Source organism: Chamaea fasciata, unplaced genomic scaffold (assembly GCF_029207755.1).
Source record: "Chamaea fasciata isolate MVZ Bird 193981 ecotype frontalis unplaced genomic scaffold, bChaFas1.0.hap1 SCAF_8, whole genome shotgun sequence".
In the NCBI taxonomy this organism is placed as follows: domain Eukaryota; kingdom Metazoa; phylum Chordata; class Aves; order Passeriformes; family Sylviidae; genus Chamaea; species Chamaea fasciata.
In genome coordinates this window covers 29,989,874-30,003,487 of record NW_027094093.1, presented here as the reverse complement: position 1 = coordinate 30,003,487, position 13,614 = coordinate 29,989,874, and the positions used below count along the sequence as shown (strand labels likewise).

The 13,614-nt window shown below is 43.5% G+C and overlaps 1 protein-coding gene across 1 annotated transcript in view; it reads left to right on the top strand.

The window, feature by feature from the left end:
- The first annotated feature begins 273 nt into the window (after window positions 1-273).
- The window catches only part of OSBPL11 (oxysterol binding protein like 11), a 39,049-nt gene continuing 25,708 nt past the window's right edge, over window positions 274-13,614 (top strand). The window contains exon 1 of the mRNA XM_066190301.1: window positions 274-566. Coding sequence (XP_066046398.1) covers window positions 427-566 — 140 coding nt within the window. The 5' untranslated portion in view covers window positions 274-426. The remainder of the gene's footprint in view (window positions 567-13,614) is intronic.

Here is a 13,614-nt window from a genome sequence, read left to right as displayed (position 1 = left end):
ACCGGCAATCCTCGACCCTTAACCCGCCACAATTTTATCGTTATTCCGTAACCTGTTAAAGCGAGTCCTCCCAGAGCGCTGACAGCCCAATCAACTATCAACGCTTTGAGGAAAATCTCCCCTTTTTCACGTGACACGCGAGTTTCAGGCGATTCCGAAGGTTTGCGAGCGCTGCCCGCACTAAAGATGGCGGCGGCGCTGACCCGGAAGGGGCGGCGGGGCCGGGCCGGGTGAGGCCGCGCTAGGGCGGGATCGCCCATCCCGGCGCGGCCGTGCGGGAGCCCGGCCAGCCCAGCGCGGCCAGCCCGGCCCAGCCGAGCGGGGCGCGGGGGTGCCGGCGGCCGCCGCCATCGCAGCCCGCATGGGGCGGGCTCGCTCCGTGCGCCGGGGCCGGGGGCGCCGCTGAGGGACGGGAGCCGCGGCGCCATGCAGGGCGCGGACCCGGCGGCGGCCATGAAGGGGCCGGAGGGCGAGGGCAAGACGGAGCCGCTGCCGGCGGCGGCGGGGCAGAGCGGCGGCGGCAGGAGCGGCGGCGCCCGCGGCGCCAACAAGGGCTGGCAGTACAGGTGGGCGTGAGGCGCGGTGAGGGGCGGCGGGCCCGGAGCTGCCCCAGCGCGGGTGGGCGGCGTGGCTGCCCCGGCTGCGGCAGCGCTGGAACCCCCCCGGCACCGGCGGGGTGCGGCACGGGGGACGCGGCTCCCTCTGTCCCTGTCCCCACCGTCGCTGTGGTGCCCGCGGGCGGGCGGGCGGCTCCCGTTCTCCATCAGCACAGAGCTGCCGGGGGATGATGTCCCTGTGCTCCTGCCTTTCAGATCCTCTTTTCCCCTCATAGAAAGTGGAGACCTGTTTAAAGTTGTTGGAGGCGCTTCGCCGCGTTCCAGCCGTCCCAAAAAAAAAAAAAAAAAAAAAAAAAAAAGAGTCGAACTTTGTGCCGGGTTTTAGATCTTTTTAAAGAACTTAATGGCAGTCATTAATTTTTTTATTGATGCTTTCTGTTAGTTACTGGTGGCAAAACTGTGTGTGCACGGAGTTTCAGTCTTATCTAACTTGTTTTAAGAACGGCTGTGCTTAGCATAAATCGCCGTGATTACTCAGGTTCGGCGAGTCAGCGGAAAGGAGCAGAGAAAGCCGGAGAAGCTGAGCACACGGCATTAGTTTGAATTATTTGCCTGTGTGTTGGGGAGACTTGAGGCTTTCCATATGCTTTTTTTCTGCTGTGCTTTCTGTTTGAACACATTCCCACTCACACGCTGGTGGCGGGCTCTACAGCATCACTCGGGAGATTTCCGAATCCCTGCTCCCGGGTCTCTCCTCCTTGGCTGGAGTCCTGCCATGTTGCTGTTGAAAATGCTGCTGTTCCGTGAAGTTTGCACACTTCTCCTTCAAATGGAGACTCTCCAGAGCCGTCATCTGCCAGCCCAGATGGACTGGCTTGCTGTTTCCTGCGTGTGGAGACCGCAGAGCCGGAGCGTGCTCCAGGCGGACGGAGGGACAGGGGAGAGGAGATATCCCGGGCCCGGGATGTGCAGGCACGGAGCGCCCTGGTGCTTTTAATGGGAGTGAACAGCGCGGTCACCGCTGAGAATCTGGGTCATGGGTGTTTTACTTTTCTGACGACTAGTGCCGGAAAGAGAAGTGATGATTTCAGGGTGAATATTTCAGGCTGTTAAGTCAGGAAAGCTAATTGTCAATAGCTATTGGCTGTTTTAACCACTGTTTCCAGTTGCTTTTTAAACTCGGGATTCAAGTAGAACTGAATTTTCTAATGAAAATTGCTGTTGTAACCAAGTACACACTTTCTAGCCATGTTTCACTGTGAAACACAGGAATTAGTTTACACAATCAAAATGGAAATATTTTATATTTTTATGTGGAACTGGAGGCAGTGGAAGGGAGGAGATGTCTGATTTGCCTGGATGTCTTCTTAGTTATACTGTGTTTGTGATGGTGGCCACTGTACAGTGAAATTCCACTTTTTAAAATTATCCATCCAATTGTTGTGTTTCTTCTTTCAGTGCTATGGCTTGTATGACAAAAATTGAACTGACCCTGAGTGTTAGCCATTGTGGTGGCTTGACAGCTCTGAGTGGGCGCTGTCCTTCTTTTTCCTTGTAGCTACCACTGTCTTTTTTTGGTTTTCATTCTAGATCATTTGGAGAAATTTAGTGTATTAATTCAATTATTGTGGACACTTGAGATACCTCACTGTTAATCTCTGCTCTGTTTGGAATCAATTATTTACTCCTACATTTGTTTCTATATCTAATTACCCTCAAAATATCACCTTTCCCCCTGTCTCCCTAGAAAGCCCTCCTGAACGAGATGCTGTAGCTTAGTCTTCATTTTGTGAATTACTTCTGTGCTAAAATGTATTTGACAAAAGACAGACTCCCCAGTGATAAATCAGTGTCTAATGTGTGGGTTTTAGAAACAGATTTTCTGGGAACTTTTGCTGGAAGTTTGGTCTTTTACTTTCATAACACCGAGTTTGAGCAATATGTGGTCTCACAGATTGGCAGGAGTAGGATCCTGAAGTATTTGCTGTCAATAGACCACGTCTGATGCAGAGGTTTAGCTCTCTGTTTGGTGAAGCATCTGGTCAAGACAGAGTTGTCAGACAGTGGAACAACAGGTCCTTGATACTCAAATGCTCCAAGTGGGGAATTAAGGCTATGGATAAAAAATAATCCTCCAAGATTGCTGCAACCTGAAATAATGAAAACTGAATCTCTCAAAAGAGGTGCAAGGTCACACATCCGTGGCGTAATTTGAACATATAGAAAATAAAAAGTGAAGCAGGAAGTCTGACTTTATATTTCTGTAGGGGAATAATAGGGAGATTTTTAAATTGCTGTGATAGAGTTAGATCAGATATTTATCATAGTGAAGAAGTGACAGCTGGAGACTGCCAGACGCTTCAGGTGATGTGGAGATACAGCTGAATCTCCTGTCAAACTTCCTGCTTGTAGGCTGTGAATTGGTGAGTTTAGGCAGCCAGTACAGCAGTGCCTCTTCTGAAATTTGTATTGGATCGGTTTCTTCTGTGGCTAGGAGGATTATTTATTTATTCATTCATTCATTCAGGTATTAATTTATTTTTTTACTTAATAGAAGTTAAGAATTCTTTAGAAGCTGCTCTCCTAGCCATCTGACAGGAAATGATCTTGTTTTTCTTGTGAATATATGATCACGTCAGAGTGTGTCTGAGAAGGACCAACCATTGGCTTCATTTTCCTCACTGGGGTCAGGAACAGTCTGAGTGTTAACTTGCGCTGAAGTAGATAAAGAGCCTCAGAGGCTGTGCTGCACACTAAATTCTTTAACCCTGTCTTCATTTAGAGAAAAAATTACCAGGAGCTAAGACTTCTGTATAACTTCAGATTATTAAAAGTTTACTTGATAAAGTAGTTTAAGATTGTAATATTTTCTTTATTTTCAGCAGTAACCAAGCTGTGAAATAAGTGTAGCCTCACCCATACAAAGAATTACTTGCACTCAGCAATTCTGCCTTACCTTATGACCATCTTCATTTGGTTTTTGCCTTGCTCTGGGTTAAGTGAACAAGAGTGTGAGAAAGGAGACAGGTTGGGCTGGTGCTTCTGTGGCATGTGATTTGTAGTCATTCAAATAACATAAAAGTTTCACAACCTGAGACCAGAATCTCTGTGTATGAGCTGAATGGAGACCTGATCAGAACACGTGCCAGAGAAGTGTAACGAGTCCTATCAGCCTGATTTGAGGGGCTTTCAGATAATTTTGAGAGAAGTGAGCGGCAATCACTGGTTCTTATTTATCTACAAAATGAAATGTTCAAAGCACTGTGGTTGACTAGAGAAACAAGATTGTCTTTCCTGGTTGGAGACATGCTAATGTGCTGTCCTCTTACATTTTTTGTAGTGGTTCTACTCTCAGATACATAGATCAATTCTGCTATTAAAATATTCCCAGCATTTCTTCCCCTGTGATTAGAAATACAGGTAATATGTTCATGAATTTCCCAAATGATTGCTGATTTTGAAGCTTACAAGTTTTATTTCAAAACCTATTTGCTTTTTCACTTCTGCTTGAATTTTTGTAGATATCTGCCTTTGTTCCTTATTTCTCAAATGGTTTTAGGATCTGTTCACTATGGATTTAGCCATGTATAGTTATAAAATGCTACAGATTGTCTTTTGCTCTTTGATTAAGGAAGTGAGTTACATTTTGTTTGTTGTTTCTGAGAGTTTACCCGAGTGCTGCAGGGTTATTCCCAGTTGTCAGTATAGAAAACAATTTGGATGAAAGTAGCTTCAAGGAGTAAACTTCCTAGACTAATAGTATTTTTTTTTTTTACTTGCTAGATGTGACAATGGCCAGTAAGAGGGTTCCTCGTGCTGGGTGGCTTCTGCTTGTTTATTAAGTTAAGACAGATTCTCTTGCAGAATTACTCCATGTGGCTTTGGGTGGGAGTAGGAGAGTGAGAGGAAGAGCAGAGAGAGAGTTTTGCCAAAGTGTAACACTAAATGTTTTTTGGTATTGAATGCAAATGGATAACAATTTTTAAACACGTGAAATGGTTGTCAGTCTTTTGTGGGTTTTAGAGTTTTTTCAGCTGATACTATGCAGGCATCTTCATAAATACTAAAAAAGGGGAGTTAACAGGTTCTGACCTCAATTCAGTCTTCTGTGTTTGAGCAGGCCAGCATGTGACAATGTAACAGAAGAACTGGTAACTGGAACAACTGAATATATTTTAATTCTGCATTTTGAGATGGTCACGAACACTTTTTCATAAAATCATCCAGTAGGAAATGTGTTTTAAAGGCAATGCTCGTTTCTAAGTTTGATCCAGTTGCTGTTGAGGATGACTAACAATGCTTTGCACTTCAAACACGTAGAAGCAAAGCATGTGAAACTGAGGTAGGTTGTGGAAGCAATTGATTTTTAGTCGTGCTATCTTGCAAAAATGGTCTAATTAGCATTAGTAAAGGGAAGTGTCTTGAAACTGATACAGTACTGGTCCTTGTGTTGGGGGTGTCCCAATGTCAATCTTAGTTGCAAGATGTACTGTGTGTTCCTAGTTTCTCTGCGTTTCTGGCCACATTCCAAGAAGTGATTGATCTTGGGAGGATAAATTTCATCTGTTTGGTCTTTAAAGCTGGAACCAGCTTGGTAGAAACAGGTACAGGAGGTGATGGCAGCTCATGTTCAACAAGATTTGCAAGCCTTTCCCTTGGTGGTCCTCTGTTCTTGTCTGGGCATCAAATCCTTGCTTAGGCTGCAGTAGGGTGCTGTGAGCTGACCTAATCAACTGGCTCCTGAGAGCAGGCCAGAATTTAAGCTATGCTCCCTGTTGCTTGCTGAGTAGAAGAAATGTCCCAAACCTTCATGAAAATGTTAGTGTCATCCTAGGACAGTTCTCTTTAAGAGTGGTACCCCTAGTGCTTCCTTTATATTACCTACCTCCCCTGTTCTGGATTTTCTTTTTGCGTTGCTTGAAACAAAATTCTTTGCCATTCTAGGTGGAATTTGTGTATATTTGCTGGAATCAATAACTGTAACTCCCTTCTTTGTGGTGCACAGCTGCAGAGGGAGAGAGGCTGTAATTTTGTGGTGTCACTCCCAGGAAGGAGTTCTGGCAAGGGCTCTGCTGTTTTGATTTTCCCCTGCTCTTGTGGGTCACCTCACTTCCTCAGGATAACACTGTTATAAGAACGTACTGGCACTGTCACACTGAGGTGCCAGCTCCCAAGGGAGATGATGTACTGGCATCTTTTGGGTTGGCTGGTGGCTCTGATGCCAAGCCTGTGTCAAAGTGACTCCTGACCTTCCTTGCTTCTGTTTCTGGTGATGTGTGGAGATACCTCAGCACTGCAGGACCTTCAGAAAGTCCATGCTGCTCACTTTCTGACTTGTTGCTGGTTTTTTGAGGTGTGTTTTGGAGTGCTGAAGAGATGATTTTCTCAAGTGGTTGCTGTGAAATTCAGAATTTATTTCTGCAATTTTGTGTGTTCCTTTTTATTACTAAAAATCAAGTTAGGAACACTGTCACATTTGTTTGATATGCTGGAGGAAACTGGCTGAAAAACCTGGTGCCTGAATTTCTTTATCCTCATTTGACTCTTTTCTTAAAGAGTATATCATGCTCCTAACACTAATTTAGAAATTCTGCGCTTTATGTAATTTGCTCATTAGAATAGACAAGGAGCTCATGTTAAAAATGATCAGCCAGTTACATCCATCTCAGGATGCATTTTATGTTTTCAAAATGTTAAGGTCATCTTTTACCAAACTGATTTTACAGTTGCTAAAGCCCCAGGCACTTCCCAAAAGGCAGGTGAGCCCTTCATGTTCATAAATGTATTTAAACTTGGAAAAATGGTGTTTGAGCAGATGTGTCATAAATAAAGAGAAGTAAATCTTGGTGTGAGGGGTAGTAAGTGATTACAGTCGGGAAAATAGGTTTGGGTAATTTAAACAGGAGCTTTGTGTTGACTGATGTTCTAGTAGGGAATGTGGGCCCAATTCCTGAGCCAGGTGACAAGGTCTGGGTTTCCTTCTCCAGCCCTGTGGCTCCTCAGTGAGTGACCATCAAGAGCACTGTCCCTCTCTTGGTTCTCAGAGCCTCTCTGTGTTGGACAGACAGGGTGCCACATGGGGGAGTTGCTTCTGGCATCCAGTGTACTGATGTTCACAGTGGGATGTTCACTTGGAGTTCAAATTAAGATGAATTAAGAAGAAGCACCAGTTTTTGAGTAGTGTCTAAATATGAAATAATTTGTGCCGTCCGTGAAATAGATTTCTGCAGGAGTTAATGGCTGTTACAAATGTCTATCCTTCACTAAGTGCAAAGAGTATTTTTCAACTTCACCTTTTCTAATGTAATTATGTAGCAGAGAGTTAATTAAGTGGAGTACAACATCAACATCATGCTGTGCCGCACACATTCTCTCCCCAGAGAGGAGATGAAAAACAAACTGCATGTGCCTGACCTAATCACATTGCTTAATGCAGAAGCAGAAAGCACCAGCTGCTGCTGTTATGTTATCCTGGGAAGGTTCCTGTGCTGTACTCATCATACTGTGAAAATGAAGGCACAAGTGCAGTGACCCCTGTTTACTTACAGACCTTGCCTTGACTTGCCCTCTGATCACCTGCCAGCCCTGATGAATTCTTGTAGGGGATCGCTGCCTGCTGGCAATGCTGCCAGACAGCTTTCTTCTTAGGGTGCTTTCAAAGCTTACACCTTTTCAGATTTTCTCTTCTGTTTGTTTCATGCTGAAATGGGAGGGGAGGGCAGGCTGAAGCTGGCTGGGAGAAATGCTGTTCCTTTGTGTATGTTAAACTGCCAATCTTGTATTTGACAGCCTGCTTTGGACCTTTCTGCTGTGGATAAACATTTTTTCTTTTTTTGCTTTCTTGCTTGTGAATTCTAGAGTTTTCAGTGAGGCTGGAAATATTTGAAATCTTGGTTAATGTGTAGATATTGTCAAATTAGTTTCCCAAAGAGCCTGTTATGCACCGAGAAAGTTGCTTACTGTCGCTGCATGGAGATGTATCAGGAAGCGAGAGATCTGCCGGGCAGAACTGCAGGATGCTGTATAAAGGAGCTGGTTTCTGACCCTGGCTCTGACTTCCTTTGTGGTAATAGTCATATATTATTCAAACTGGCTTTCCCTGGTGAAACTAACTGTGTTTCTCTTTTTCTTGGAGGACTGTTTTTGGAACAGTTGGCTCTGATTTTGTGAAACTTTTGCAGGGTCACAGTTGCAGCTGAAATAAGCAGAACCCATGATTTGAATGTATGAATAAAATAAAAATTGGACTGCATCTGTCTCAAAAGTAGAGAGGCAGAAAATTCATTGTGCCTCAGTTCCCTGTATCCAAATGGAATGATAATGTTTTTGTCCTCTAACTGTTCAGTACACAACTCCTTCATAAATGTCCATAGCAAGCACAAGAAAACCACAAGGGAGCTCATTATTAGAGTACGAGTGCCAAATGAGTAATACCTCATACTCACTGCATGATGAAAAGGAGCACTTTTGAATAATTCCTTATCTGGGAATCGCTGCTCCCTTAAAGCACCAAAGAAGAAAGTAGTCCTGCTCTCTTAATATATGGTCATAGTCATAGGTAGTTAATGTGTGTGCTTTCTTATTTAGAGTTTAAATCTTCCTGGTGTCTTATGCCTCAATTTTAATGTAAGGGTGTTTTTGCTTAGTTTCTCTGTGTTCAAGATTTATAGAAGAATTTGGGTTGAGATGGGCCTCTGGGGAATCTCTAATCCTCCTGCTCAGCCTCCTGCTCAAAGCTTCAAAGTTAGAAGATGTCATTCAGGGCTGCTGAATTGCACCACTTTTAATTGTTTGCCAGCTAGACTTTAAACTACTGGCCATTGCTTCTTGAGTCTGGTGGTCCACACAGGCTTTTGCTTGTGTTTATGAATATTTAGATAACATCAATTGACAATAGCCGATTTAAGTGTGTTTTTAATTACTTGAAAGGTGGTAATAGTTATTATCCTCAATATTTAACCTGAAGTGTTGCAAATAATGTTTCAAAAATAATTACAAAGCAAGAGGCTCATCTGAGGTAGCTGATCAGTGTGTTTCCATTTCGGTGTTTTATTGCTGCTGAGTCCAGAATGGCAATGTGTAATTGTTAATATAATCTTTTAAAAATGCATAATCATAAATACTTAAATCTCAAAACTGCAAGGGCATATCTGCATATTTCTGGTGGGATAAGAGCTACTAGATTAGAAGGAGAGCAGAATGCCTTGGGATGGAATGTGCAGTAAGCTGAACCGTGTTGGGCTGTGCCAAAGTATAACTGAACAATACAGAGGTTTGCTCCACCAGTCTCTGTGGATAGTCCTTACCAGGACCCACTGCTTTCCCAGGCAGCAGATTGTCCAAAACTGCAAAGATCATCCTCCATCAGTGCTTGCCTTGTATATTTTATATCAGTACTGTTCATTGGGCAGAGCAGCTTTAAGTTAACTGCTTGAGCTTTCTGAAACTAGATTTTGAGAGAGTTTTGGGTTTTGTTAGCAGTAATGTGTGAAACTGTCCATTATGGTGTGCTGATGTAAACTGGTAACATAAATGGGTAGCAAAGCTGCAGGCAACCTCTTCCGAGGCATTAAAGGGGAGAGTTCAGACCTTTTGGGGTGCTTGTTTTCTGTATGCTCCAGCTCTATAATGATGTTAGCTAAATCTACGGTTTGTTTTCCACTGATATCATTGCAGCAAAATCTGCTGGGTTGGCTACTGACTCTTGGGTGCAGCTTCAGTCCTGTTCCGCTGACGCAAATCCACAAATAAATTGTCCGTGAGTGGAGTTCTTGCTGACTTTGAGGTGTTCACCTGTGTATGAGACAAATTGCTGAGCTGCATGTCACTGCAATTTCTTCTAGGCAGATGTATTGTGAGAGCTAGAGAGCTCTGTAAATTATAAAGGAGTTAAATAATCAATTTTATAGTCATTATGTGAGAACAGTGTTTTGCTACTTATTAATAAAATATTGTCTCTCTTCTTCTACTTGCTACACTACAAAAGAGTTACAGTAGTTTCATTTGTGTGTAATTGACCTGTGCTGTTAATGCTCTAAAGAGGAGAATGGAATACAAATTTAGTTAAGATGGTTTTTAAAAAAAAACAACCCGGTAGCTTGAGTTATCATTCCCTTTGAGAACTAGTATTGGCAGAATTTGAACACAACTACTGTTGTGTTGAGAGCAGGGGTTGGGGAGGGTAGGCTGTGGGAGAGCCCCTCAACCCCAGGGGGAGGGAGGCTGGAATCATGGACAGCTGATGGCTCATTTTGGCTCTGCCACAGGGTTTTTTTTGTGGCAACACCATGCTGCTCTTCCAATGCTTGTCTGTACTCCTAAGGATTTACAGGAGTGCATGTGAAGAGAAGATTTGGATGTAATGAGGGGGTGTGCGTTGCTGGCATACTTGGAGCCAAGTGTTGTTCTGAAGTGTCCTCAGGATCTGCTGTTGATCCTGTTCTTGTCATGGTGTTGGACCTCTTTTCCTTGCACTTGTTTTTGGTTTTTAGATTTATAATTGAATAATCAAACACATGAGCTGAAGAGCAGGAGCTTTGCTGCCACTTCACAGCTGACTATAGAGCACTGCTGGTGGGATGCACAGCAAGGATAGTTCTTTTCCCTTCTTCCAAAAGCTGTTTGGGAAAGCCGAGGTAATTGATTGATGCTTCTGCCTCACCTTGTTGGCTTTACTGGGGAACCTACTCCTGCACCACAGGGCTGTGGAATTGGAGTGTGCTTAACTTGGCTGTGGTTTCTTGCAGTTGCAGAAGATATGCCCGGAGTGTCCAATGCTGACATAGCTGTTTGGATTTATTTTCCTCTTTCTCTTCTCCACTGCCTACCCCTCCGTGTAAGGAAGAGGGGAATCAGTGCACTGTAGATAAGCACTTTGCAGTGCCCAGTGAGGAAAAAGCAAGCCACTGCCAACAGTGAACGTGTGGGCAAACAGAGATGAACAAGTTCAGTGAAGATAGTCACAGCTTTTTCCAAACTGTATAGTTGAAATCACTCATTGGTTTGCACTGTTACAATCCTCACAATCCTCATTTTGCCGGGGGTTTGCATCTTGCTGTGAGCTCAGTAGAAAGGTGCATCTTCTTTTGGGCAGGGTCCAAAGGCACTGTCACAACAGTGGTCGTGGCAGCTCTGGAGGCTGGATCCCCCTTCGGTAGCCTTCCCTGACACCTTCATGGGCTCCAGACTCCTGGTCATCCTTCCTCCTGGCAGCAAATCTACGCATACTCAGCTGCTGCCTGAAGTCAGGCCTTACGCAAGTCAGTGGGGAAGCCTTTGGCCGCTGTGTTTGCTCTTCAGACAGCTGTTGGGTCTTCAGAGACTTGGCTGCTCAAAGCATCCCACGTGGTGCTGTCTGGGTCCCAGCAAAATTAAAATCATCTGAAGGGCAGTCTTGGAGCTGTTCTGTAACTGCTTTCCTGATGAATGTAATTTTTGTGCCACTGCTAGTTGTTTTTTTTTTCTGTGGGGCTTTCACAGAAACCTACACGTGAGGGGTATGAAAACAGGTTGGCAAAGCTTTTGTGTTGCTGCTGCTTCTCAGAGAAAATCTTGGCCCAGCACTTGTCAGGTGTGAGCCTGGGTGTCTTGGCAGAAGCTCCTGAAAGACGTCATTCTGGGACTACTGTTCCTCAGAATCTGCATCCAGAGCTGGGGTGCTGCACGTAAACAGGATACAGGGGAATTCGGCCTGATTGTCACTGTCTTCTTTCTTCCCCAGACAGGAGACCACCGTGCAAGGCACTCACAGCTGCTGCAACTTAGGAAAGGACAAGTAAAACTAGAGAAGGATAAATAAGCTAACAGTGGTTCTTTGTAAATCTTTTATTCCTTTTTTTTTCTTTTTTTTTTTTTTTTAGTAGCACATAGATATGTAGAAATCTGGCTTGTGGTAAACATCTTTGATGTAAGGGAGGGATAATTTTGTGGGAAGAATATGAACTGACGTGTAATTGTTCACAGACGTCTGTCATTTGCTTATATGGACGGTTTCAGTCCATCTCACAGTATTTATAAACTTAAACATTGTGATAAATGCGCAGTCAAGTTCGATGGTGTTCAGCCTTTGGGAAGAAAACCCCAGGTTTTGGGAGGTGGTAGATGTTGCTGGGCTAGAGTTCAGATGTTGTATCGTGTGTTCTGCATGATTTTTTTTCTGGATTGTGATTTGTATAATACCCTCACTTTAAGTAGTCCAGCAAAAGCTAAAATCAATTTTTTTCATATCCTTAAGACCGTGATCTGTCTGTTGCAACATTTCCTTTCTTTGACAGGACATGTGAATTTCGACAGAAATAGGGCCTTTAGGGATTGTTGACTCATTGTTGCTGAGCTGTTGCTATTCCTCTGACAATCTGAGACCATGGTGAGCATTTTAAATAGCAACGACAGCATCTTGGCTGTGGAAAGACACACGTACCCATAGGTACATGTACGTGCACGTAGGCAGCAGTGTGAATGCAAAGGGATTTTGAAAATCAGGAAAGAACCCAAGGGAGCCAGGCCTCACTGTCAGTGTTAAGTTGCTCAGTGTTTTGTGTCAAGTTCACTTTTGAAATCTGTTTTCTAGAAGTCAAAAGCCCCTATGTTGGAAATTTTGGAGGCTTTTGAAGTACACTGGTGGCTTTGAGACAGGTTTTGCCTGCACTTTTTCCAATGAAACAACAGTAAGGGCTTACTCATGTTTTATGAACTGTGGTTATCTGTGAGCAGAGCCAGTGCTTGAACCTCAACCTCTTGTTCTCAAAGTCTACCATTTTACAAACTTTCTGTAGTGCTCTGTAGAGCTTGGCTGTCAGTTCCATACTAATGAAGTGTTACTGGGTTTTCTTCAGGTTGGGTGTGTTTCTGTATTTTTTTTTTAATGTTAACTGCCTTACATCACTGCTTTAGCAGCAACAAATATCTTGGTTTAACTCTTGCTGTGGAGGCACTGATCTTAAAATTCTTGAAGAAGTGCTTTAGTTACAATCCCTGGCCTTGCTCATAAATAATACTGAGAATCATTTTCTGTATTCATACATGCAGAAGAAGATTAGGAGGTTAACTGTAGTTCTGTCATGGGTTTATGTACAGTTATAGAATTTACTTTTTTTGTGAATTGCAATTTGCAGAGTGGGGTTAGATTTCTTTAGTGTATATAATTTTCACTTATTTAAAAATAAACCTTAGTTCAAATGTTGAAATGTTAGCTCTCAGTCACTTTCTCAGACTTCCATGGGGCACTGTTTTCAAAGTCTTTTAGCTGAACCCTCTGGGACTGATGAGGTTAGAGATATAAATTATTGAAGAGGAGGCATTTGGAGATGTTTTGGTCTAGACAAAGTGGAAATCCAAGTGGAAAGGCACATGCAGATGATGGCAAAATGTGATGGTCTTTGGATGTGGAACTGCATCACCAGAAGAGCTGCACCCCCTTCTACAGTGCTTTTTGCTGTGTGACAAAATCAGTTATTATATCTGTCACACCCAAAAAAACCCCAGAGGTCAAATGATTTTAATCAAAGCTATTTAATTTACTCTTGTCAGATAAATGGACTTCCATAGGTCATACACATAGTCCTGCTGCATTCACTGCAGTCTGAACTTACCTTTCTGATTTTTCTTGGGTTCTGTTAAAGGTACCTGTGATTTTGGCACATCAGTTGCTGGGGGTGCAGTGGCTGTAGCCTGAATGTGCAGGGCTATGTACAGTGTCTTACTGAAAAGCAAGGGTGTAGCTTGCATTCACTAGAGCTGAAAAACAATTAGCTGTGACTAGGGACAATTTTCAGATGATTAAAACCCAAGCTCATGCATTTTTATGACTATGCAATCTCATAATTTTCAGCTAAATTAGGACAGTGAGCAAGTCTAAACTGCACTTCCCTTGTATGCCAATAATAACAAATGAGAGGCGGCTGCAGAGGATGGGTTTGATTATGTCTCCTTTAGCTTCTCTGTACATTTTAAATATACGACACCCTCTGCTCTCCTTGGGTTTATTTTTGTCTGTAGTACCACTTAATGAGCTATTAGAAATTAAATTCCTAGACAGTCCTGCTGGCTGGTCTCCATT